This window comes from Fringilla coelebs (genome assembly GCF_963513975.1).
Source record: "Fringilla coelebs genome assembly, chromosome: 19".
Lineage (NCBI taxonomy): Eukaryota > Metazoa > Chordata > Aves > Passeriformes > Fringillidae > Fringilla > Fringilla coelebs.
The window spans coordinates 836,839-861,413 of NC_140045.1; the positions used below are offsets into that span (position 1 = coordinate 836,839).

Below are 24,575 nucleotides of genomic sequence, written 5' to 3' on the forward strand. Positions count from 1 at the left end.
GCTTTCAAAATATTCCCATGATACTGAGCACCATTTCCTGCATCTCTGGTTTTGGGCTGGGAGGGACCTGAAAGCCCCTCCAGTGCCACCCCCTGCCATGGGCAGGGACACCTCCCCCTGTCCCAGGTGTCCAGGTCCTGTCCAAGCTGGTCTTTGAGGTTTGTCTTCTCTAATCTGGGACTACCAGCACCTTCCACTGTCCCAGGGTGCTCCAAGCTCTGTCCAAGCTGGCCACCCTGCTTTGGAGGCAGCAGATGTCACCCTGCAGAGCTGTGCTGATCTCTCCAGGCACCACCAGAAGGGTTAAACTCTCCAGCCTCATCCAGGGACCATCTCTGCCAGCCTGATCTGCCTGGGGCTGTTTAGGAGGGAATTTCCCTGCATGGCTCCGTAATGCACTGTCGTAAGAATTTTATATTTCAGCAGATTGCACAGGGATCCCACTGCAGGTTCCTGGGATCTTTATGGCTTCTCTTTGTGCTGGATGACACACACATCAGGAGAGCAGCCTGGGCACGATGACCTTCCCAGAGCCTGTCCCAGTCCTGGGCTCCAGTGGATGCCCCTCAGGCAGGGGATGCCACAGGGAAACTGGAGTGGTGCTCAGGATCTCAGAAATGAGCTCTGCATGTCTTGTTTTTGATAAGTAATTGTTCTCCCCTTGATCTGGGGAAAAACCCTTGGGACATGGATAATGTGGCTCTGGTGAGAAGTGGGAGAGGGGGCTGCTGGGCAGCTTGGTGTCCCCAAGGTGGGGGAAATGTCAGCTGAGGTGCACTGAGGGGCACATTCCTCCTCCAGCAGCAGGGAGTGGGTTCCTGGGGATGTGGGGCTGTCAGAGGAAGCCATTCCCAGCTGGATTTGCTGGGTTTCCATCCTGGAGCTGCATTCCCCCTGCTGCCCTGTGCTCCCAGGAGGGCTGCAGGAGGGGGGCAGCTCCCCCCTTCCCACACACCCTGCTTTAGCAGCTCTGGGGATTTTCCAGGCACTGCTGACAGGACTGCATTTCCAGGGCTGCTGTTCCTGGAGTAGTGGGATTTGTAAGGCTGAGGAAATGGAGTCAGCAGTTTTTTAATGAAATAACAGAGGTGTCTGAGCCTGACGCGTTCCTCCCGCCCCTCCTCTGCCTCCCCTGCCTGCTGTGCCCTAATCCAGGGAAGCCCAGGCAGGGCTGAGCATCATCCCAGCAGCATAGCCTGCCTGTGTGTCCCAGAGCTGAGCATCATCCCAGCAGCACAGCCCTGCATGTGTGTGCTGTGCTCCCAGGGCTGAGCATCATCCCAGCAGCACAGCCCTGCCTGTGTGTGCTGTGCTCCCAGAGCTGTTATCCCAGCAGCACAGCTCTCCCTGCTCTGTCCTGTGCTCCCAGGGCTGTTATCCCAGCAGCACAGCCTGCCTGTGTGTGCTGTGCTCCCAGAGCTGAGCATCATCCCAGCAGCACAGCCCTGCCTGTGTGTCCCAGAGCTGAGCATCATCCCAGCAGCACAGCCCTCCCTGTGTGTCCTGTGCTCCCAGGGTTGAGTGTTATCCCAGCAGCACAGCCCTCCCTGTGTGTCCCAGAGCTGAGCATCCTCCCAGCAGCACAGCCTGCCTGTGTGTCCTGTGCTCCCCAGAGGCTGTGCTGGATGCTGGGAGCCCTGTTCCCCCTGTGTGCTGGAGCACTTGTCACCCTGACAGCTCTAGTGGCCCAGCTGTGACACCTGGTGATGGAAAGGGCCCCAGAATCACCAGGGTGACAAATTGGTGACAAATGCTGGGGACCTGGCTTGGCTCTGACCCGGCTGTGCTGCAGCTCCCTGCCCAAACAGCGTTTTAAAAGCAGAAGCAGTGCCATAAAGAGCCTCCTCCTGCCCCTCTGCACGGAGCCTGCTCATTAAGCACTAATTAGTGAGCTCTGTTTCACTGTCTCTCCCCAGGTTCTGCATGCAGAAGAGTGTCAGGCTGGTGCCAGGAGTCACGCTGGATTTAATCGAGAAGTAAGTGAAGCTTTCTGTGCTCTGCTGTGTCCTGGAAGGGGTCAGGAGAGCAGCAGTCCGGGTGTGAGTGTAAATTCTCGGCAGGAAGGTGTTCCCAGAGCTCCCTGTGCTCAGGGAGGGCTGCAGGGTGGGGGAGTGCAGCTGCCAAGGGCACCGGGTCAGTCACGGGGTCAGGTCACAGCAGCTCCCGTTTCCTGGGCCATTTGGGCATGTTTGCCATCAGCTGAGGTTCAAAAAGCCTCTCAGAGCTGCCAGCCCTTCCACAGAGGTCTGTTGGGTTAGCCAGGTTCATCAGCAGTGTTGAGGTTTTTAATTGTGTTAATTTTATGTGGGAAAAATTGATTATCTCCTCTCAGCTGGGGAGAGCAAGTGATAATTTGTATAAAGCTGCATTTCAGGGACACTCACTGGACCAAAATAAAAATACAGTGTACAACTGACAGCAGAGACCAGCCCTGCCTCTCAGAGGAGGTGTCAGAGAGCTTTGCAGGGAGAGAATTCAGCCCTGGGGAAAATGTGCTGGGCTTGGGGTTTCTTGTGGCCTGGGGGAGATGGGAGGAAGGAAAGGAAGGAAAGCTCCCTGGGGCTGAGTGCCAGAGGGGTGCACGGGTTTGGGGGTGAGGAGGAGACTCAGGCCTCAATGCAGTTTATGCACTGCATAAACAGTGGATGGGGTATGTTAATTAATTAACAATTGCTACAAGAGCATCTCTAATCAGACATGGAGAGGTCACTGAAGGTCTGAGGCAGGCAGCTCTGACTCAGCCTCGCAGAGCACTTGGATCTTAAATCCTCTTTGAGTAAAGGTTTCCTGGCAGAAATGGGTTTTTGTTCGGGCTCTTGGTCTGTGCTGTGCCACAGCACACGTGTGTGCCAGCAGCAGCAGCTTCCTGTGGATATCAAATATTTAAACCTCATCAACTTCCTCTGCTTCTTATATCAATTATGGAAAACACAGGTTTTTATTGCAGTCTCGAGACAGAGCTGGAATAATTCCTGGATTGCCTATGTGCATATTGTAATTTATAATTCAGTTGTCTTTAAAACTGGGGAAGGAGTTCATATTGCAATTAAGCTGCAGACTTTGAGGCTAAATGAAGCTGCACCTTCTCTGAAGGGCTCCAATTTCCAATTATCCAGGCTCAGCCCGTGTCCTGATGGGGGAACGTGGGGTGGATCCTGATGTGCATTTACACCTCAGATCCTCTGAGATGAAGCCAAACAATGCCTTAGCTCAGAAATAAAGATCTCTGCTGGATACAAAGGAATCTGGGGGGAGTGTTGGGAATTTGGGAACTTCTGGCTGCCACTTGATGGGACTTTAGTTGGCAGCACCTCTGTCCATGTGCCTCCTGCCTCGGGGGCACTTTTCTGTTTGATCCCGAGGCTTCAGATCATCTGTGCTGGAGGTGATGTGAGCTGGCCTTTGTTCTGCTTTCAAAAAGTTTGGAAAAGACCTAAGGAATGGTTTGTGGGAATAAATCTGTGGGGATGGGAATCCAAAGCTGGGTGCCCAGGGTTGGGGATGTCCAAGGATGCTTTAATCTCTGTTGCTGCATTGGGCTCCCTCTCCCAAACTCCTCCTCTCTGTGGCATTCCTGGGATTTTCAGCGTGGATCCACAGTGCAGGAGGAGGGAATTCTAAACAAAACCCCCTGAGAAGGGGAAAGCAAACAAAGCCTTGAGAGCTGTTCCTGCTTCTGTGGGGCTGCTCAGAAGAGTCTTGGCAGTCAGTGTCACAGCCCTGCAGAGGAGCTGGGTCCCTCTGGGGCTGGGGCTGGTGACAAAGGGCCCTTCTGGATGTCACCACGTGGGGAAGGTGCTGCTGTGGCAGGAGCACAGCCTGCTCCGGGCTCCACATCCATAAAAGTCATCACAAATAACAAATGTGAGACTGAAATTAATGTTTGCTTCCACTTGAAGCATTATCAAATGTCAGGGGCTGGAAATTGCTCATGTTTTAATGTCTGTTTATTATTTATAGTGGAAGATGATAATTCATGGTTTGCCTTTGCACCTGGGTTTGGCAGTTCCAGCCCCTTGTGGAAATCTCAGAGGAAGGTCCCAGGGGTGCTCTCTGTGCCCCAGGGGTGCTCTCTGTGCCCCAGGGGTGCTCTCTGTGCCCCAGAGGGAGCTCCTGGTGTCAGGGGCTGCTGTGCCCCAGAGCCCTGGGCATGCTGGGGCTGTGGCCAGCCGGAGTTTCCCCTCTGCACTCACTCAGGGGGGCTGTGCTGGAGTGGCTCCTTTGTCCCCCCTGTCCCAGGGGCTCAGGCAGGGCAGGCAGAGCCTGTGGGGAGTGCAGAGGGAGGCTGCTGCTCCAGGGATAGTTTTCATGGCAGCGCTGTGCTCACATCCTCACTCTCTGCAGCACAGCCTCCCTGCCTTTGTCTTCCCCAGGCTGGGCATGGCACACCTGGATCAGCCCTGGGCTTTGGAGGTGGCACCTCTCTGGGCACAGGGGCTCTGTGGGTCCTGTGTGAGCAGCTCTGGCCAGGCCAGGAGGCGTCACACAGAACCTTTGGGGCTGGGAGAGACCTGTGAGATCCCTGAGCCCAACCTTGTCCCCAGCCCAGAGTGCCACATCCAGCCCTTCCTGGGACACCTGCAGGGATGGGCACTGCAGACCTCCCTGGGCAGCCCCTGCCAAGGCCTGGCCACCCTTCCCATGGGGAGATTCCTGCTCCTGCCAAGGCCTGGCCACCCTTCCCATGGGGAGATTCCTGCTCCTGGAGGCTGAAGCCCGCTGTGCCAGCTGCCATCGCAGGCTGCCAGGCGAGTGCCTGGCTGGCTGGGGAGGCTCAGCAGGGATCCCCTCGGATCCCAGGGAAGCCCCCCAGCCTGGGGAGCTGAGCTCTGCTGCAGAGGGTGTTCTGCAATGCAAATATTGACGGGGAATCCTCAGCAGAGCCTCCGTGGCCTCGTGTTGCCCGCGCTCGCTGCGGGGGCTCCGTCAGCCAGCGCTGCTGCAGAGATCTGTGCTGCTCCTCTGGAACCAGGCAGATGGGAATTGTTCATAAGATGGGAATTTCTGGCTGTGTAGAGCTGTATTTATACGTGGGGATGGTGCTGCTGCGTGTGTCAGAGGAGTGAGTGGCCACAGAAAGGCTTCCTGTGTTGGTGCTGGTACTTCTGAGATTTAAAACCTGTCACAGAAAGGCAGTTGGGTTAAATTGGGAATAAATCCACAGGAAGTCTTTGCAGGCTGCTGCGTGTTTCTGAAACTTCCTTATCCTGGTGCTGATGCTTCCTCATGAGGAGAAAGGCAAAATGACAGGGGTCTTGTTAAGGGTTTTATTTCCCCACTTGTAGGATTCCTGGGAGGCTGAACGACAGGAGAACCCCCCTGGGGGAGCTGAACTGGATCTTCACAGCCATCACAGACACCATTGCCTGGAACGTCCTGCCCAGAGGTGAGGCTGGGGCAGGGAGGGGGATGAGGAGTCACACCCATGAGAGGCTGAAATGAGGAGAAAATTAAACCCTGAAACTGGATCAGGATGGAGCTGAAAGCTAGTTTGTTTTTTATCTGCTCTTTTTACCAGAGCATTGCAGAGACCTGATCATTAGAACCCAGAAAGGGTTTTTCTGTGCTAACACAATTGTCGTAGCTTGAATAATTCTCTTTCTTACTGAATTTGTACAGAGCAATCTGTTTTCTTCCAGCCTTGCTTAGTAGCATGAATAAAGGCTTTTTTCCCTCTTTGCTGGTAAGGCAGTTTTGTTTCCCGTGAGTAACTTCATCCCTCATTTCTCTACCCCTGTTGTGCTCTGAATTGGTACTTCTGGAGCACAAGCAGCCAAATTTGTAAACAGTTCTCCAACCCTGCTCTTCCTAATGCTCACACAGCATCAATTCTTCTCTGCCCCGTAGAAGAGAGCACATTTGCTATCTTTTAGGATTCATTTTGGCTTCTCATGAGCACATCACACTGCCAGTTAACAGATGGGTAGTTCTTGATTAAACAGCACACAGAGGTCCTGTTCTCCCTCAGTAATTTTCCAAAAACTTAGTCAGGATGAGCTGAAATGAGACACCAAAAGGGGGATTTGATCCAGAAAAGGCAAAAAGGAGCCCAAGGTAGGGAGTGTGTGGCTGTGTTCATGTAGGATGGAGTAGCCATGGTGTCTGAGGGAGCTCTGCAGGCAGAATTTCCCTTTCCTGGTTGTCACCTCGTCCCTGCAGAGCTGCTGGGGATTCCTCCTTACCGGAGCAAAATGTCAATGTGGTTTTATGTCCTGAACCCTTTTTAAAGACACCTGAGGTGCTGACAGTGCCTGTGCTGACTGCTGCCATCTCTCTCAGATCTCTTCCAGAAGCTCTTCCGGCAGGACCTGCTGGTGGCCAGCTTGTTCCGGAACTTTCTGCTGGCAGAGAGGATCATGAGGTCCTACAACTGCACCCCCGTGAGCAGCCCCCGGCTGCCCCCCACCTACATGCACGCCATGTGGTGAGTGCTGCCAGCTCCTGGGCCCTGCAGCACCCTGGGCTGCTGGCAGCTGTCCCTGCCCTGGGGGTGGTGGCACTGCGGGGTCCCCTCCAGCCCAGAGCGTGCCAAGGCTCCCCTGGCTCTGTGCAGGGCTTCCCTGGGGCAGGAGTGCATTTGGGATCCCCCCATGAAGGAGGGAAGGAATGGTGAGGCTGACTCCGTGTGCTCAGGAGGCTCGTTTATTATTTTATGGTACTATTTTATATCAGAGAATACTAAACTGTACTGAAGAATGCAGACAGGATACAGACAGAAAAAGATAATAATGAAAACTCCTGACTCTCTCTAGAGCCCTGACACAGCCTGGCCCTGAGTGGCCAAAGAGTGAAAACAACTCCCAGCAGAATGCAATGGAACAATCACCTGTGGGTGAACAATCCCCAAACACATTCCACATGAGCACAGCACAGGAGAAGCAATGAGATAAGAATTGGTTTCCTTTTTCTCTGAGGCTTCTCAGCCTCCCAGGAGAGAAATCCTGGTGCAGGGATTTTCCAGAGAATGTGGATGTGAGAGGTCAGCCAGTGGAACAGCTTGTGGCAGCTACAGCCCATCCCCAAAGCTGCTCCTGCCCTGGGCACTCACAGTGAGCCTGTCATCCTGGGAGAGCCCTGGCAGCTCCCACTCCAGCCCCACAGAAAGGGCTCATCCCTGCCCTTGCTCTCCCCAGGGATGGTGTGGGCTGGGCAGGATGCTTGCCTTGTGCTGCTGAACAGAAATTCCTGCTCTAGAGTTCCTCTGCTTTTACTTTTACGATGATTAATGGAAATGGAGGTGGCACAGTTATCAAAAAGCTCTTAAATGCAGTTCTGCCTATCAAACCAATGTCCCACAAACAATTATAGTAAAAATAATAATAATAATAATAACAGTAATAACAAAAGTTCTGCCTTTTCTCTTCTTGCTGGCTGTGATCAATAGAGCAGCAGCAAATGGGGCAGGCACAGAGGGGGGCAGTGACACTGAGGGGCTCCTGGGGACAGAGCAGAGCCTTGCCCCAGGCTGAGGGGAGGGAGGGACAGCCTGAGGGGGCTCAGCCTGCGCCTCCAGAAGCTCTGTAATGGGTCTGCTCCATGAAAACCTGCAGGGAGCTGAGCACAGAGGGTGATGATGGATGAGTGGAGCACTGACAGCAGCTCTGAGGAGCTCAGGTTCTCAGGGCAGCCTGCCACTGTCCCTGCCATGGCACCAGCTGAGCCTTGAGGTCCCTTCCAGCCCCAGCATTCCATGATTCCATGGTTTCTGCAGGGAGTGGGGCCAGGCTGGCAGCAGGCAGCCCCGGGAGCCTCTGCAGGTGCAGCAAACACAGAGGAGGCACTTGCAGGTCCCCCAGAGCTGCTTTAATTATTGAAAACCCCGGAGGCAGCTGGGCAGCCTTTGGCTGGAGCTGCCAGCAGCTGAACCCGGGTGCTGGCCCGTGGCAGACAGTGCCCCTGGGTGCTTTGGATCAGCATTTGTGGCTGGGATGGATCAGCTGCTCTGCCAGTGTCACCCAGGGCTGGCACACGGGCAGGGCAGGGCAGGAGAGCCACCCTGGGGACTCTGAGCTGCTGCTGGACAGGGTGCAGCCACCAGCTGCAGCCTGCAAGTGCAGCAGGGTAGGACACGGTGTTGCAGGGGGTTCAAAATTAAACCAGTAAATTTCTGCAGTTATTTATGGCTTGCTTTTTTGCCAGCATATTAAAAATCTATATTTTCTGTTCCTCATGGGGACATCATTCATTCTTATTGCCAGCCTATTAAAAGCCTGTGTTTCTGGTTTCCTATGGGAATATGGCTGGACTTGGAGTTGCCATCCATGAGGCACAGGGATGAACCTGGGAGCTCCTGGCTCCCACTTTTTATCTCACATGGCAGCACAGTGGGCTCTACAAACACATTTTCTTGGCTCATGCTGTGGTTCTGGAGCAGAGTGGTGCTGGAAATTCCTTTGGGAAGCTGCAGGATGGTGCTGGAGACACTTTTGTGAAGCCCCTCAGAGCACAGCACCTTTGCTGCTGCTTTTTAGGATTTACCAGAAGAAATCCCATGAGAACAGGCACACAAAGAGCTCCTTTCCACGTGAATCCTAAACACTGGTGAGGTAGAGAGCAAGGGAGCAGGGAACTGACACACTTTGTTCAGTGCCTTCCAAAAAACGTGCAGTTTGCAGCAAATCCAGCAAAGGGGAAAATTCCACTTTTGTCCGAGGTGGCTCAGTGGTTATTAGGAACTTTTAGTAAGGACAGATTTAGAAACTAATTTAGGGCTCGTTGAAATATTTTCTAAAAATAATGACTTGTCTGTCACCTTTCACTCAGGAGTTTCTAATGGATGCCTTTCCTGAAAGCTGCAGACCCATTTTACAGTTTGGAGGAGCTGGGTGATGGATGAGGGCAGGGGAGTTGGGTGCTGCAAAGGATGAAACTCCAGCCAGGGGGTCCTGGGGCTCCTGTGCAACCAAGGTCTGTGGCTCTGCTCCAGCAGACTTTTCTGATGGCTGTTTTATCCTGACTTTTCCCAGAGTTTTGATTTGTTTTGGGGAGCAAGTCTGGCTGCTGTGACGAGGTCTGCACGTGGTGGGAGCAGCCCTGCAAACAGTCCCTCACCCTTGAGCTTCGATTTTCACCTCCTGGATGATTCCCAGTGCCCCTTCTGGCACAAACCAGCCTGTGGAGAGCTCCCCAGGTGACCCTGGGCTGCTCTGAGCTGGCATCTGGCACAGGTGTGACACAGGGGCTGGGGCTGCCCTGCCTTTTCAAAAACTCACCCTTTCAAGTTGGTGTTCTGGGAGATCCCAATATCCTTTTCAGCTGGAACTCGAGGAGAAGTGAGAGTTTCCCTTTCTTGTGGGGATAGTTGACCCAGGAGCTGTCAGTCTCCTCCCCTCAGCAGGCAGGGCAGTGTGCTTTGAGTCAGGAGAGCTGAACTGTGCCTGTGCCCCCTGGACACAATCTGACACGTTATTCCTGGTTTCCCTGCTTTCCTTGGCTCGCAGAGTTCTGCTGCTCAGCCCCTTCCCCTGGGGCAGGGCTGGCTGTGCCTGTGTGCTGCCCTGGCTGCTGAGGATTAATATTAGCATTAATATTAATATCCATTGATTGGCTGTGCTGTGCAGCTGCCAGTGGCTCTGTCTGTTGTGCCTGAGCACAGAGCTCTGTCAGCACCTTGATCTCTGCTGTGATGGATTAGGGTTTGTGCATTGCTGCTGCTGCCAGCTGCTTTTATTCACGGCCTCTGAAAAGGCCTAATAATGTGTTTGGAAATATTTCCTAACACGGGTCATATATTAAACCCCAAGTGCCTTAATTATGCTTTGGAAGAGCTACAGCCCATCCCTAATAGAAACACCGTGGTGTGTTTGCAGGCCATGAAATTTGGGTTGAAAGGAGCCATAATGCACTGCAAATACAGGGAGCTGGAGATTGGGGCTGGAAACAAAACCGTAATGCAGCAAGGCAATTCCAGGTGGAGCAGGATGGATCAGGGCTGCCCAGCCATCCCTCAGGGAAATGAGGCCCCTGGAGCTGCACCCAGACACTCAGGGCTCTGCCAGAAGAAAGCGATGGCTGGAGGAGGTGTTCGGAGCTGTTGGGGGTTTGGAGGGTTAGATTAGTTCAGATTACACTGTAACCAGATATTCTTTGTGTCTGTGTGTTAGTTTTGCCATCTCCAAGTCCCATTATTGGACTAGGAGACTTTGATGTGGGGCAGAAATAGCAAAGCCTGTGCCCTAAGTTGTGGCTGGAGCAGGGGGGTGTGCTGGGGGAAGAAAGGGATTTCAGACTTGTGCCAAATACTCACAGCAACAACCAGTTTATAAAAGTTCCTGTGTCTGAGCAGCTTCCCAGCTGTGCCCTAAAGCAGCTTAGGGAGGTGACAGGGGGGCTGCCACACCGGTGAGCTGGGGCTGGGACCCGGGGCTGTGTCACACAGGGCACGGCTGGCACTGATGGGGAACGTCCTGGCCAGCAGACCTGCTGGGCTGGGAGATATTTAATGGCTCCAGAAATGGGGCTCAGAGGGAGGAGCTGCCCCAGGGCTGAGGGGGGCTTCAGCCTCCCTCCAGCTGCTCCTCCAGGCAGGGACACTCCTGTTCCTGCTGCCTGGGTGGTGCCAGGTGATACTCACCGCTCCCGGGGGAAAAAAGAGCATTAAAATACGTCAAGAATACATTATGTAAAAAAAAGGACAGAGTTAAAAGCATTAGACATTGAGTCAGCCCAGAAATTGGAGTGTAAGAAAGTCAGCCTGCAGGAGCTGCCAGCTAATGGGTGCCCTGGGTGCAGCCAGGCTCTGACTGGGCTGGGTTCTGCTCTCTCTGCTCCTGGGGCTTTCCCCTGCCTGGACTGGGGGCTTGGGCAGGGAACCACTCCCTGAGCAGGGCTGGGACTCTGCCTGCTGTTCTTTGCTTCAGTCCAAACTTTGCAGAAATAAAGAGGCAGCTGATGAGTTTGTGTTAAATTACTGAACATTTAGACAGTCCTGGTGTAGTGAAAGGGTGCTGGGCTGAGCTGGGGTTCCTCCACACACCATTCCTGTGGTGGTGCTGCCTTGGCTTTGGGATAAGCAAAATCCCTTTTTTGAACTGAGTCAATCTTCTGCTAAGGAGAGCTTTTAGCTTTGTGCAATTAGTTCAAGGTACTATTAAAAATCATCCTTTTTAACACCTTCTTTCACAGCATAACTCAGTTGAAGGCCTGGGTGTTTCACAGGAGGGTCACCCCATGGGTACATCAGTGTGTCACCCTGGCAGGGTGGAGGGCCCGGAGTTACTGGCAGAGAGCAGCGAGGAGGGAGGGAAGGAAGATGCTGAGCCCTTTGTGTCCCCAGTGCAGTGAAAAGGAACCTTGCAGGGCGCTTTGCAGACAGCAGTCTCTGCTGAGGGGTGCTCTGATCTCTGGCTTTCATAAATCCCTGGTGGGACACAGCTCCTCCCATCCCGGGTCCCTGCTGCTCCCAAATGTATCTCTTGTTTGTGTGATGGGATTTAGCAGCACATCCACGGCGTGCCCACCCTTCCTGTTCCCTCTGGGATGTTACAGCTGTCAGTCACTGCTCCTCCTCCTCCTCCAGCCATGCCTGTCCCCAGCACTGTGCCAGGGTTCTCCCTGCTCCTCCTCTCCCCACCCTCCAGGGTTTATTCCTTTGCCACTCGTTTGTGGCTTGGTTTGAATCTTGTCATTATTGTAACAGCAGTGTAATACCATTGTCTGTGCAGGCAGCACAGTGAGTAACCTGTGTGTAACCTCTGTGTAACCCTGAGGCTCTGAGGAGGGAGCAGCTGTTCCAGTGGTTGGAAGTAGAGAAGTTTTACTTGGGTTGCTGGTGTCCCATGGGCAGGGAGGATTTGTGTTTTCCACAGACAGAAGAGAAGCAGCGCTTTGGGTGGTTTGGAAGGGCTGGAGAATCGTTTCAAGGCTGCTCTGGAAGGGCTGGAGAAGCATTTGAAATATTGCCTTGAGCAGAGCCTCTCCCACAGCTGACATTAATCACCAGCCCTTGCTTGTGGGGAGCAGGAGGGTTAAGGTTTCATGTTGTGGTTTTTGTTCTGGAAGCTTGGGAAGGTTGGCAGAGGTTTGAAGGTTTGGGTGATGTGTGGCTCTTTCCAGCAGCCTGATTTTAGAAGCGTCAAAAAGAGATTTCATTTTAATCTACTCCAATCTCTTTTTAAATTTTTTGTTTGTTCTTTCTGATAACACTTAAACCCTCTGAGACCTGACCTCGCAGGGCTGCTTTGAGCATTTTTGTAGCAGTATTAGTGCTGCTTACCTAAAATTACTGTGAGGAGCTCAGCATCTTCTCTGTGTGCTGCTGCAGCGAGTGACCCTCAGATTCCTTCTGTGGGCAGCCAAAATCGGAGCAGCTGTCTCTGGTCTCTGAACCATTCTCCTGCACAGTAAAATGTACCTCAAAGGCCCTGTGGGCTGGCGTTCCCAGTGCTGTGGAATTTCTTTAGGTGTTTTTCCCATTTCTCCCTGGAAGCAGGGAATACTGAGCGCTCCTGAGCCAGCCAACGCTGCCCACATCCCTGCATGGTCAGAGTTCCAGTTTCCCTGCCGTTCCTGAGGATAACCTGCCATGCCTTCTCTCCCCTCTCTCCCTGCAGGCAAGCCTGGGACCTTGCTGTCGACATCTGCCTCTCCCAGCTGCCCACCATCATCGAGGAGGGAACTGCCTTCAGGGTGAGTGGGCACTGTCCTGGCAGGGGCACAGCTCCCTCTGTCCCCTGGCAGCCCAGCCCAGCCCAGCTCAGCGCTCCTGCTGCTGCAGCCTGGGGCTTAGTGTTTGGGGAAAACTGGGAGTGGCTGGCACAGGGTGCCCAGAGGAGCTGTGCCTGCCCCTGGGTCCCTGGAGGTTGGAGCACCCTGGCACAGGGGTGGCGCTGGATGGGCTCTAAGGTCCCTTCTGGAATTCTGTGATTCTCCCTTGGAGGAACAGACACAAATCACCTTTAGGCTCTTCCCTGCTGCATGATCCAGCCCCCAGGTGGGGGTGAGCAGGGAGCTCCTGGCAGCAGAAGCAGAGTGTTCTGAGACCTGACTCAGAACATTCCACAGCACTCCAACCTGGCCAGGTGCTGTTGCCCAAAAGGGCCCAACATGCCACACAGTTTTTGAAATTAAAGGCCTAAATGTGAAAATTATCTCTTATTAGAGTTCTTTTCAAATATGAAGTAGAGTTTGAGGGTATGTCCAGAGAGTTCTCTTAAGCCCAGTGTTGTTAACAGGAGTCACTGGGGGTTTTCTGCTTTGTTTCATCTCAGAGAAGTAAATTTTTTAATATTATATTTAGTTTAAATTCCTTTATTCAAAATGGATTTTTCTTGATATTCCTTTGACATTCCATGAAGGGAAACCTTTAAATAATAATTACTGTACAAGCTCAGGTCCCTGCTCCACCCTGATGTCTCTCTAATTTTCAGCAGCATCCTTGCAGTTTATTTATATTAGCAAACTTCCCCAGGTTTTCTGGCTGTAATTGCAGGTTCTCTGCAGAGCCCTGAGTGCAGCAGGAGAGCCGTGGGCTCTGCCAGGCTGGGGGTTGATGAGGATGCCCTGAGGCCTTTATCCTCCCACCCTTGCCTTCCTCACTCTGGGCTCTGCTTTAGAACGTAAAAAATACTATTTTTCTGCTCCTGGCTTACGTTCGTTTTTACTTTCAGTCTCTAACAATGCCATTGGAGGCTTTTTTATTAGTGTTAACCCTCAGCTGGGCATTCTCTGTCAAGTGAGCTGAAATTCAGGAGATTTCTGAGTGTTTTGGGGTGGGAAGAGGCACAGACTGGCTGGGGATCAGGCAGGAGGTCACGAAGAAGAGTGGCCATTCTGAGCTGGAGATCGATTCAGGGTGGGCTGGGAGCAATTTCCAGGCTGGTTTTCAGGCCTGACAAATGGGGTTTGCTGTGGATTTGGGCTGGAACGGAGGCAGGTTCAGCCTCAGAGTGCAGCCAGGGCCCAGCCTGGCTGGGGGGTGGCTGGTGCTGCCAGGAGCAGGGAGGGGACAGTCCCCGTGGTCACTGTGGCCACTGGCAGCCTGGCAGGGCTGGGGAGCACCTGGGTGACGCACAGGGACCTGCTGGGGGCTGGCAGGGCAGCCTGCCCTCGGGGCTGGGGGGTCTCAGCAGCACCTCACAAACCTCTCCTGGCCGTTCCCAGGCTGTTCCTGCCTGCTCAGACCTGGCACACACAACAGCCTGGTGGAGGAGGGCCTGGGGCTCCCTGTGCTCCCACAGCCAAGGGTTTGGGCTGGGTTTCTCTCCCTCCATCTCTTCCCTCCCTCCTTCCCCACTGATTCCTGTTTCTCTGTGGATTCCTGCTGGAAGCTGCTGTGTGCTTTGGTCAGTGCATTCTCACCCCAAGGTAGCACCACATGCTCAGGCTGATGGATGAGAAGAGGAATTTGTTTTCATTGCACCTGGGCTGTGTCCGTGGATGGGGCAGAGGCAGCTCTGAGTGCTGCTGCAGGAGTGAAACAGCCTCTGCAGAGCAGATAAATCCTCTGCTGCTCCATCTGCTGCGCTGGGGGAGAGCAGCCAGCTTCCCCAGGACCTTTTGTGCTCACTTTTCCTCTTTCTCTCTACTCCTTCCTCCTTTTCCCCCAGCACATTTAAAGGGACCTGTGTCTGCTCAGCCTTTGGGAAGGCTTTGAGCAAACAGGAGTCAGTTCCAAAGCACAGCTCCAGGGAACAGCGAGGGCCGGGGGTGTCAGGACTCCTGCCTTCCCTCCTTGGTGTTTAACCCTGGCTGCTCTCCCTCTCTGCCCCCCAGCACAGCCCCTTCTTCGCCGAGCAGCTCACGGCCTTCCAGGTGTGGCTGACCATGGGCGTGGAGAACCGCAACCCCCCGGAGCAGCTGCCCATCGTGCTGCAGGTCAGTGCTGCCCTGGGGGGCTCTGGGGGTCCCTGTCTGTGCCAGGGGGGTCCCTGTCTGTCCCAGGGGGGTCCCTGTCTGTGCCAGGGGGGTCCCTGTGTGTGCCAGGGGGGTCCCTGTCTGTGCCAGGGGGGTCCCTGTCTGTGCCAGGGGGGTCCCTGCCTGTGCCAGGAGGGTCCCTGCCTTTCCCTGTCTGTGCCAGGGGTGTCCCTGTCTCTCCCTGCCTGTCCCAGGGCTGTCCCTGTCTGTCCCTGCCATATGTCCATGTCTCCCCTGCCCCCTCAGCCAGCCCAGTGCCCTTTGGGAACACAGACACCAGGGGATTCTCCAGGGTAAATGAGAGCTGGTTGTGAGTTCAGCAGAGCCACGTGGATGAACCCAAAGTGCCCTCCCTGCCCCATCCCGTGGCTCTGGTCCGTGTCTGGCTCTGCTGCCTCTCTCAGAGCAGCACATCTTCACTGTCCCTCCTCTGGCATCTCCTCTGTGTCCCAGCTCTGTCAGGCAGAGCCTTTTATCTTGCTATTTTCACAAAGTGGAAGTTACTGCAGCATCAATCGTTGGGAATGTCTTTTATCCATCTGGTACAGCCTGGGAAGGGCTCCCTTTAATGTGGGGCTGAAGCCCTGCTGCAGGAGCAGCCAGGGCTGTGGGGCTGCAGGAGCAGCCAGCTGTGCACACCTGGAGGCTGGGTTCTCTGCAGGTGCTGCTCAGACAGGGCAGAGCTCTCGTGGTGGAAGGAGAGGAAATCCAGGGGAAGCAGAACTCAGTGTTTCAGGTGATGTTCTATGGCAGGGCCAGGATTGCAGCTGTCACCTGGAGCCTGCTCTGGCCTCCCCTCCCCTGCAGTTTGTGCTGACAGAAATACAAACCCCAGCCAGGGACCTGTGGGCAGCACAATTTAAAGCCTTTCTTTTAAAGGAATGTTCGTTGTACAGGGATCTGTGAGGAGACTCCCCTTCCCTGTCAGCTGGGTCTGTGACTGACAGCACCATCCATCTCTGCAAGACCAGATTTTAATTTCCTGAGCCTCCCAAGCCTTGAGAGATGAGCTGGATAAGCAGATGTGTGGTTTGTCTCTGTCACTGCCATGGAAGCAGGCAGGATTTTGCTCCGGCTCCAACTTTGCTGCTTTCCAAGGGATTGTTTGGCACCAGCAGGCTCTGCAGGAGCGTGACTGCAGTGGAACCGAGAGGTCACCTGGCAGAGGAACCTGTGTTCCTGCCTGGAGCAAACCCGAGCTGGGACAGCTAATTGTTGTTATAATTATAGCACATTAATTGCACAGTGGAATGAGATGGGCTGGTAACAGGTCTGAGCACCCTGAGAATGCAAGCCCAGCTGATCCAGGGCAGGAAGGGAGGGGGTTCCAGAGCCTCTCTGGTGTGTTTCAGAGCCCGGGGAGAGAAGCCCTCAGGGAGCAGCAGCACACACAGCCCCGATCCCTGTGGGACTCACCCTGCAGCACCTCCTGCACACAGCCCACTGCAGGCCTGACTTCATCCTGCCTTTGTGAGGATTAAAATATGCACAGCCTGTGACATGGCCCTGATCCCCTGTGCCCTGGCTCGTCCCTAATTTGCGTGTGTGGATGTGACGAGCTCCCCATTCTGCCTGGGGACGCGAGGGACGCTCCGAGTGACGCAGGGCTGTGTGTGGGGGGCACAGCAGCACCTCCCTCGTCACCAGGAGGAGCAATGGAACCAGGGAAGCAGGGAGTGCCCCCCATCCTCTGCCCAGGCTCTGGGCTGGCTCAGCCTGGCCTCAGGGTGCTGTGCAGAGCCCCTGGGGAGCTGGGAACGGGAAATCCTGTGAGAGCGAGGGCTTGGTGGGGTGACAATGGCAAACCAGGGCTCTGCCAGTCAGACCCAGGGCTCTGCCAGTCAGACCCAGAGCTTTTCCAGTCCCAGAGCCTTTCCAGTCAGTCCCAGAGCCTTTCCAGTCAGTTCCCTTTCTTGGCAGAGTTTGGAGTCCCTTGGTTTCTCTGCAGGGTGCCAGCTGTGCCACATCTGTGCCTCCTGGCCCTGCCAGCTCCTGCTGCTGGCCCAGCCCTGCTCCTGCCTCACCTGCCCCGCTCTCTGCTCCTGCTGGAATCCCAAACAGCTGCCCCTGTTATTGCTGGGCACCTTGATGGAACAGGCTGGTGCCAACCAGGGCAGGATGACCAAAATCCTTTCTCTTGTGACCTGTCCTGAGATCTGAGCTCTGAGATTCAGAGTGAGCCCACAGCAGCAGCAGCTGTCACATCCTCCTGCTTTCTTCTGGACTTTTCCTGCACCACCTCAGTGCCCAGTACCAGTCATCCAGAGTGTGAGATGGGAGCCAAGCAATTTAGTTATTCTTCAATATTAGACATGAAAAAATAATCTAATTTCAATATGCAGCATGCAAACACACTGAGGAGGGGATGGAATTGGGGAGGTAAATCAAGGAGTCTCTTTCCCTGAGATCCATGCTGAAGGATGTTCCTCAATTTAAACTGAGGATTAAACGTTGCATTCCAATATCTTACATGTGTTAAGGAGATTAAGAACTGCAAGTCTATCTGTTAATATTTCACACCAGGGTAGGTATAAGCCAGTAAAGAACCACCTCATTAGCGTTGTCAGACTCCATTTTAATGAGATTTTTATTAATGACCAACATGACCTTTTGCTCCCTCTTAAGTCTGGGATATTGATTTGCCAAGGAAAGCAAAGCCTCTTCCTGTGCTCCGGAGCCTTGGGAGCAGAGGGAGGCTGGGCTGGAGCTGTCCTTTGGCTCCTGCTGCAGGAGCTGGGCTGGGAAAGGCAGCTGGGACTCGCAGGGATTGCTCCAGCAGGGATTGCAGGGTGCCAGGCTGGCAGAGACCCTGCACAGGGCATTGCAGGATGCCAGCTTTATCAGAGACCCTGCCCAGGGGCATTGCAGGGTGCCAGCTTTATCAGAGACCCTGCCCAGGGGCATTGCAGGGTGCCAGGCTGGCAGAGACCCTGCACAGGGGCATTGCAGGGTGCCAGGCTGGCAGAGACCCTGCACAGGGGCATTGCAGGGTGCCAGGCTTTATCAGAGACCCTCCACAGGGGCATTGCAGGGTGCCAGAGAGAGAAGGCAAAGGTGTGGTAAAGAGGATGAGAGGAAGAGTAAAGGAGTAAAAGAGGGAGCATGAAAGAGTAAAAGAGAGAATGAGAGACTCCCCTAATAATACAATAAATCATCTTCTCTGTTGAATATTCCAATTCTCACCAACCAACTAGTCCAAGATGCAAATCCTACAGCATTTACACACAGCCTGTAAGAATCATTACATCCCCACACTGTGTTCCATTTTAAACCCCATAAACTCCTCTCTGGGCCCTTCTGCCAGGCTGGCAGGCTCTGCTCTGTCCCTTGGAGCTGTCTGCAAGCAGAGGGTGTTGTTCCATCCAAGGGGATGCCTTCAGCCGGCCATGCCATTGTTTTCCAGGTGCTCAGTAACCGAGGGATCTCAGAGCTCGCTTTCTCATTCCAACCTCGCCTACAGTTTCCACATCCTCAGAATCTCTTGCCAGGCCAGCCCATTTTCCAGGCCTTCCTGTCCCAGCTGCCCCAGCAGTGACCCTTCCCTCTGCCCTCTGCCCGCAGGTGCTGCTGAGCCAGGTGCACCGGCTGCGAGCGCTGGATCTGCTGGGGAGGTTCCTGGACCTGGGGCCCTGGGCTGTCAGTCTGGTGCGTGGGGCTGCTGGTGGGCTCCCTCCTGAGCCCCTGCAGGGGGATGAGTGCGGCTGCTGGCCGAGGGGAGGGAGCTGGGCAGCGCCAGCACGGCTCTGCCGCTGACCTGGCCGTGTGCTGGTGCGCGGGGAAGGGAGCGGCGTCACACGGCTTGTGCTCATCACAGCCAGCCCCTGCCCCTGCCAGTGGAAATGATGTAAGGGACAAACCAGGAGGAGAGATCTGGGGCAGGTAAGGAGGTTTGTCATATGAAATAAGCAGCCAAAAAAAGCACATGCATTTATTATGTGTTCTTTCAGCTTACTGGCTGCATCATTTTCTTCTCCTCCTTTATCTGTTTGGTGTCTGGGTTTTACAAGCTCTTCTGAGCAGGCAGCAGCTGCATTCTGCAGTTTGGAAAGTGGCAGCACAGTGTGGAGCATAAATAAGAATTAAACAGGAGCAGTTTAAAGCTCTCCCGTAAATGGAGCTGTTTGATGATAAAAGTGATGAAGATGAAGCAGCAGCTGGTCCTGGAGCAGCTCAGTGATGGCACTTTGTAGTGGTTTGCTTTACCTCCTCCTGGTAATTCCCAGTGGGGAGGCTGGAATTCCTGGGCTCTGTGACGTGTTTAGTGGGAGAGCCAGCAGAGCTGAGGGAAGGGAGGATGTGGAGCATAAACCAGCCCAGGCTGTGAGGAGAGGAGGCTGGGTTAGCTCAGGGTCTCCATGGCCCAAACGAGTCTGGACATACCTGGTGCCATGCAAGATTAACAAAGACAAACACACGGGGATGCCCTCTTTACTGGGGAATTATTTCCTACCAGATTTCTCAGCTGTGTCTGTAAAGATGCTGCATCCTGGGCCCTGCTGGGGGCTCAGCTGCCAGGGGGGGTTTGGGTTTTGCTGACAGGGACTTGTTCTCTCCCTCCAGGCCCTCTCTGTTGGCATCTTCCCCTATGTGCTGAAGCTGCTGCAGAGCTCAGCCCGGGAGCTGAGACCTCTCCTTGTGTTCATCTGGGCCAAGATCCTGGCAGTGGACAGTGTGAGTATTCCTGCCCCAGCCAGAGCCCTGCTGGGCTCTCAGATGAACAGTGGAGCTGGGAAGTGATTGCAGGTGGATTTGTAGAGTGGAGTCTCTGACTCGGTGGTCTGGGGGTGCAATTAGTTGTAAAATTATTAGGAGAGGTGCTCCCATTAATTCAGGCACAATTGGAAGTCCATGTAGAATGTCTGAGCTGCTGTGGATGTTGGATCTTTCCTCTTTGGGGGTTATTTTTGTCTCTCTCCTGCACTTCAGTATGGAGCCTAGCACTGAATTTGTGAAGGTTTCCCGGCTGTTGATCCAGCGTTGTCAGGTTTAGTTTTATAGCAATATTTTCATTAACATCCTGAGAGGATTTGGGAAAGCAAAGAAAATGAAAACTATTCATCTCAGAGCTCTTCTGGAGAGGCTCGTGTGCGGTGCCTCAGCCCAGGTGTGTGCCAGGGCTCAGGTGTGATTCCCACGTGCTGTCCTGCCCCTCACACCTTCCCTCCCGTGCTCTGGCATTGCCTCACTTGTTTGCAGGCTGAGCTTTACAGCCAAACACACAAAAACCCCTCTGAAGGGGCGGGTTTGGGTTTCTTTGGCTGTTTCACTCTCTCATTCCAGCAGCACATGGTGGGAGTGGGAGGGAGGAGGGGGAGGTGCTGGGGGCACTGCTGGGGGGGCACAGCAGCAGCTCCCTGCTAACAGAATATTTTCTGTCAGTCTGAACTTGCACACCCAGCCTGCAGCCTGGCTGGGTCAGGCTGTGCTCGTGCTCCCAGAGGAGCTGTTCATTCCCTCAGGAGGAGGAGGAAGAGGAGGAGGAGGTGTCAGCGCTGCCCTGTGTTCCCAGTTGGGGTGGGCTTGGTGGCCCTGCCTCCCCCTGAGCCCCAGGAGCTGGGCAGCAGGGGCAGAGCAGCAGGGTGGCCTGGGCAGCTCCCTGTGCTGCTGGCCAGGGGCTGGCTCTGCCTGAGGAGCACCAGGGGCTGACCCTGGAGGGCTCTGAGAGGAGCCTGGGTGAGCCCGAGTCGGGGAAGCCTCTCCTGCAGCTGCAGCCTGGCAGCAGTCCAGGCCCTCTGCTCCTGGCTCTGCCAAAACCAGCAGCTTCACTCTCCTCAGCACTAAAATATTCCCTTGCATCTCTGCCTTGCCACCCCCCCTCCCCTTTCAGCAGTTAGTTCCTCCTTCCCCTTCTCCTCCTGATGAAAAATGCATGATCCTGTCCCGTGCCACAGGGAGCTGATGCCAAGTCAGGGCTTCCTCCCTTCCATTTTCACTTTCTCCACGTGGATCCTCTCAGAGTGTCCCCAGAACATCAGCCTGGAGCCTGAGCTGGTGTGTCAGCCAAGCCCTGAGCTCGCCCTGAGCCCAGCCCAGAGTCTGCCCTGTGCTCCCCAGGGGCTGCTCCGAGCCTGGGCTGCCTCTGCTAGGAGACAGAAATTCCTGGGGAGGTTCAGTGTGGCACAGGGGTGGCTGCTCTGACCCCTGCCCACAGCAGAGCTCACATTTCCTGCTCTTTGGGGCACTCTGGCAGAGGCAGAGGCTCCCCTGCTCTGGTTGCAGCTCCCAGGAAGGGCTTGAGCTTCATTTGGCTCCTCAAATGGAAACAAGGTGGGAGAAAAATGGTTGAGAAATGGAAGGTCTCTAGGTCACTGGAGGAAGGAATGTGTGTGCTGTGGTTCTCACTGGGGTCTTCTTGTTTCTCTTTCAGTCGTGCCAGGCTGACCTGGTGAAGGACAATGGGCACAAGTATTTCCTCTCAGTCCTGGCAGATCCCTACATGCCAGTAAGGACAAGTCACATTTCTTCAGACTCTGCAGCGTTTCCTTGCCTTGTTTTAGCTGATGTGCTGCAGTTCTGGTGGGGCTGCCTCCCTGCAGGCACCCAGAGCTGTGCTGGGCACAGGCACCACCCAGCCAGGGCTTTGCACACTCTGGGCCTCTGGAAGCAGCAGGAGTGTTCTGGGGGTGCAGCTGGGGCTGCAGGCTGCCTGCCTGAGCAGGGAACTGCCCCTCAGCTCTGGCAGTTCCCTCTGCAGCAGCTGGGTTCCCAGAAGGGTGTTTGAGTCTCCCCAGAGCTGGCTGGGAGCATGCTGGGGTGTAACAGGGCCAGGAAAGGGGAAAGAAAGCTGGAATTTTCTCCTTCTTTCACCTGGCACAACCTGCATGATGCCCTGGTTCAGGGTGGGCTGTTCCTGCCCCAGCTGACCTCAGTCTGTGCTGCTTTCAGGCTGAGCACAGGACCATGACAGCGTTCATCCTGGCTGTGATTGTCAACAACTACAACACGGGGCAGGTGAGTCCCAGCAGCCCTTCCTTCATCCTCTGCCTCGTGCCCTTCTTCATCCCCTGCCCCTCTCTCTGCCTTGTGCCCTTTCTTCATCCCCTGCCCCTCTCTCTGCCTCGTGCCCTTCCCTTCATCCTCTGCCCCTCTCTCTGCCTCGTGCCTTGGCTTTGGTACCAGTGTCCTGGCTTGCACTAAACCTGAACTTGGGAACAGAACTGGCACGCTGGTTTTTGTTGTTTCTCTGTGGATTAAGGGCAGAATTGGCCTGGAGATGTGACAGACATTCTGTACCCAGCACCTGGCAGTGGGGGACAGGGACAAGGCTCCCTGCACAGCCGCTGGTGCAGGAAGAGTGCCTGGTCCTGTCCAGTGGGAGCCTGATGGCTGGGAATGGTCTGTGGATTGAGCCATACACCTTGGGGCTCTGACAGGTGCAAGGAATGTTTCCAAAAGGAAAAACCAAGCATTATGCATTGCGGAAAGCATTTTAATGCTCAGCTATCTAATCAACTCTAGCTGCCTTTCCCTTCATGCTGCTGGTATTCTGTAACAAAATCAGTCTGGAACCACTGAAGGATTATTTTCTCTTGGCTTTCTGACTCCTTCAGAAATAGTCTCCTTCTGTGGGGATGAGGTGGGAAGCTGTCATCCCAAACAAAAGGCTCGGTTTGTGTTGCAGGAAGCCTGCCTGCAGGGGAACCTGATAGCAATCTGCCTGGAGCAGCTGAACGATCCCCACCCGCTCCTCAGGCAGTGGGTGGCCATTTGTCTGGGGAGGATCTGGCAGAACTTCGACTCAGCCAGGTGGTGTGGAGTGAGAGACAGCGCCCATGAGAAGCTCTACAGCCTCCTCTCAGATCCAATCCCAGAGGTAAAGCTGCAGCTCTTCTGCTGAACCCCGGTGGGATTGGCAGTTCCTGCAGAGCAGGGCCTTCTGGAGCTTTGTGTTTGTGTCTGCTTCAGAGAAGGAGCTTGCTGCTGTTTCTTCAAGGTGATGCAAATCAAACAAGCCCCAAAATCAAAATTTATCACCCTAGGAGAGGAGCTTCCAAAGAAATGCAGAGGGAGTTCATGGAGCCCCAAACCCCTGGGACCTGGGCACTGCAGTGCCATGGTTTTTGCTTCCTTGCTATCAGAAGCTGTTAAAAATGTGGTCCCAAAACTCTCTGTGTTTTGTAAAAATCCCTCTAGTCTTTTTGTCCAAGTGTGAAAACTCTTCTCCCCCTGCTCATTGTGCAAATGCATCTTTAATTGGCTGTGTTTTACCTTTGTGACACTCCCAGGAGAGGAGGGATTGTGCAGGGCCTGGCAGTGACTGACAGAGCCCATCAGACCCAGCACACACCCTGGGAGAAGGGAGCTGAGATAAACAGCTCTGATAACGTGCAGGGATTAGGGATGAGATCCCCCTGCACATCCAGCCTCTGTCCTGCATCCTCCTCTTCTTGTCCCTGGCCCCATCCTCCCCACCTTCTGAGCAGTGTTTCTGCACAGGTGGGGTGGCTTTCCAAAGTTCTCCCTGATTTTTCTCCATTTTCCCATCATCTAAGCCCATAACTGAAGACTGTAGTCAGCTCTCCTGTAAAAGATCCACATCCCAACAGGAGCTGTGTGTACCCAATCAATATTTGAGGCAACACCAACCGGAGGAGTCACCCATGGGAAGGTCCCTGAGTATTCTGGGGAATTACCCAGATCCTGCATCTGTGGGTGCTTAAAGCCCAGTTTGCTGGGGCTGCTGCTCCCCAGGGGCTGCCCTGGCCCAGCAGCCCAGGTGTGCAGTGCTGCTCAGGTGTGTGGGGGTGCCTGAGAGCCCGGGGGACAGGCAGGCTGTTCTCTGTGCCCCCAGGTCCGCTGTGCTGCAGTCTTTGCCCTGGGCACCTTCGTGGGGAACTCGGCGGAGCGCACGGACCACTCGACCACCATCGACCACAACGTGGCCATGATGCTGGCCCAGCTCATCAACGACGGCAGCCCCATGGTCCGCAAGGTGAGGGGCTGGCACCTCTCCCTCGGCCCTGAGCTGTGCTTGGGGTCTGCTCCGGGGCTGCCCCCGCTCCCTGAGCCGCGGGAGGGAGGGAGCTCTGCTCGGGGAGAGAGCCCAGAGTGGCTCTCCTGTGGCAGCAGGCCCCCAGCCAGGTAAAAATGATTGACTCTGTGATCCAGAAGGCATGAAAGGCACTTTAGAAATGTACAGTTCTTCTAGAAACCATGGTGGACCTAAGATCTGATTGGTCTCAATGTGAAAACTTTTCACACACTATTGGTGGCTATCAATAACACGCTCTAGAGAACCATATCTATAAACAATGGTTACAGAAAGAGAGATGGTAATTGTTGGAATTCTTTTCCTCTGAGTTTCTCACAGCTTCTGCGCAGCTTCCCAGGATTTTTCTGGGAAAGTCTGTGCCCGCTCTCTGTGGCCAGAGAGCTGCTGCCACCCTCTCCAGCTTTGGGAGAGTTACAGTTTCTGAGGCACCACCGTACATCAATAGTACATGAAATGGTTTTTGACATTCTGGATTGTTTTTGAGGGCTGTTCTGAAGTGTCCTAATGTTTGTGTTTACTTTACTGGAACATCAACACCCTGGCAGTTGTCAGCAGCATTGCAAAGATTCATTTCTGTTGTCTCGTTCCAGCATTTAATCAGTTTAATTCAGGAGAGAGCTGCGTGTCACACGGAATGCTCTCTGAGATTCATAAATCTCTCCTTGGGAGATCAGTCCCTGAGCAGAGACAGCAGCCACAGGCAGCTCTGTCTCCTGTCTGCTGTTCCCAG

The 24,575-nt window shown here is 54.3% G+C and overlaps 1 protein-coding gene across 2 annotated transcripts in view; it reads left to right on the top strand.

Moving 5' to 3' along the window:
* Positions 1–24,575, top strand: part of RPTOR (regulatory associated protein of MTOR complex 1) — a 99,575-nt gene that overhangs the window by 35,125 nt on the left and 39,875 nt on the right. For both annotated transcript variants that reach the window (XM_084218414.1, XM_084218415.1), the window contains exons 7-17: positions 1,917–1,976; positions 5,286–5,386; positions 6,280–6,424; positions 12,552–12,627; positions 14,713–14,814; positions 18,415–18,498; positions 19,414–19,524; positions 21,221–21,295; positions 21,739–21,804; positions 22,475–22,666; positions 23,645–23,785. In XM_084218414.1, coding sequence (XP_084074540.1) covers positions 1,917–1,976; positions 5,286–5,386; positions 6,280–6,424; positions 12,552–12,627; positions 14,713–14,814; positions 18,415–18,498; positions 19,414–19,524; positions 21,221–21,295; positions 21,739–21,804; positions 22,475–22,666; positions 23,645–23,785 — 1,153 coding nt within the window. The remainder of the gene's footprint in view (positions 1–1,916; positions 1,977–5,285; positions 5,387–6,279; positions 6,425–12,551; positions 12,628–14,712; positions 14,815–18,414; positions 18,499–19,413; positions 19,525–21,220; positions 21,296–21,738; positions 21,805–22,474; positions 22,667–23,644; positions 23,786–24,575) is intronic.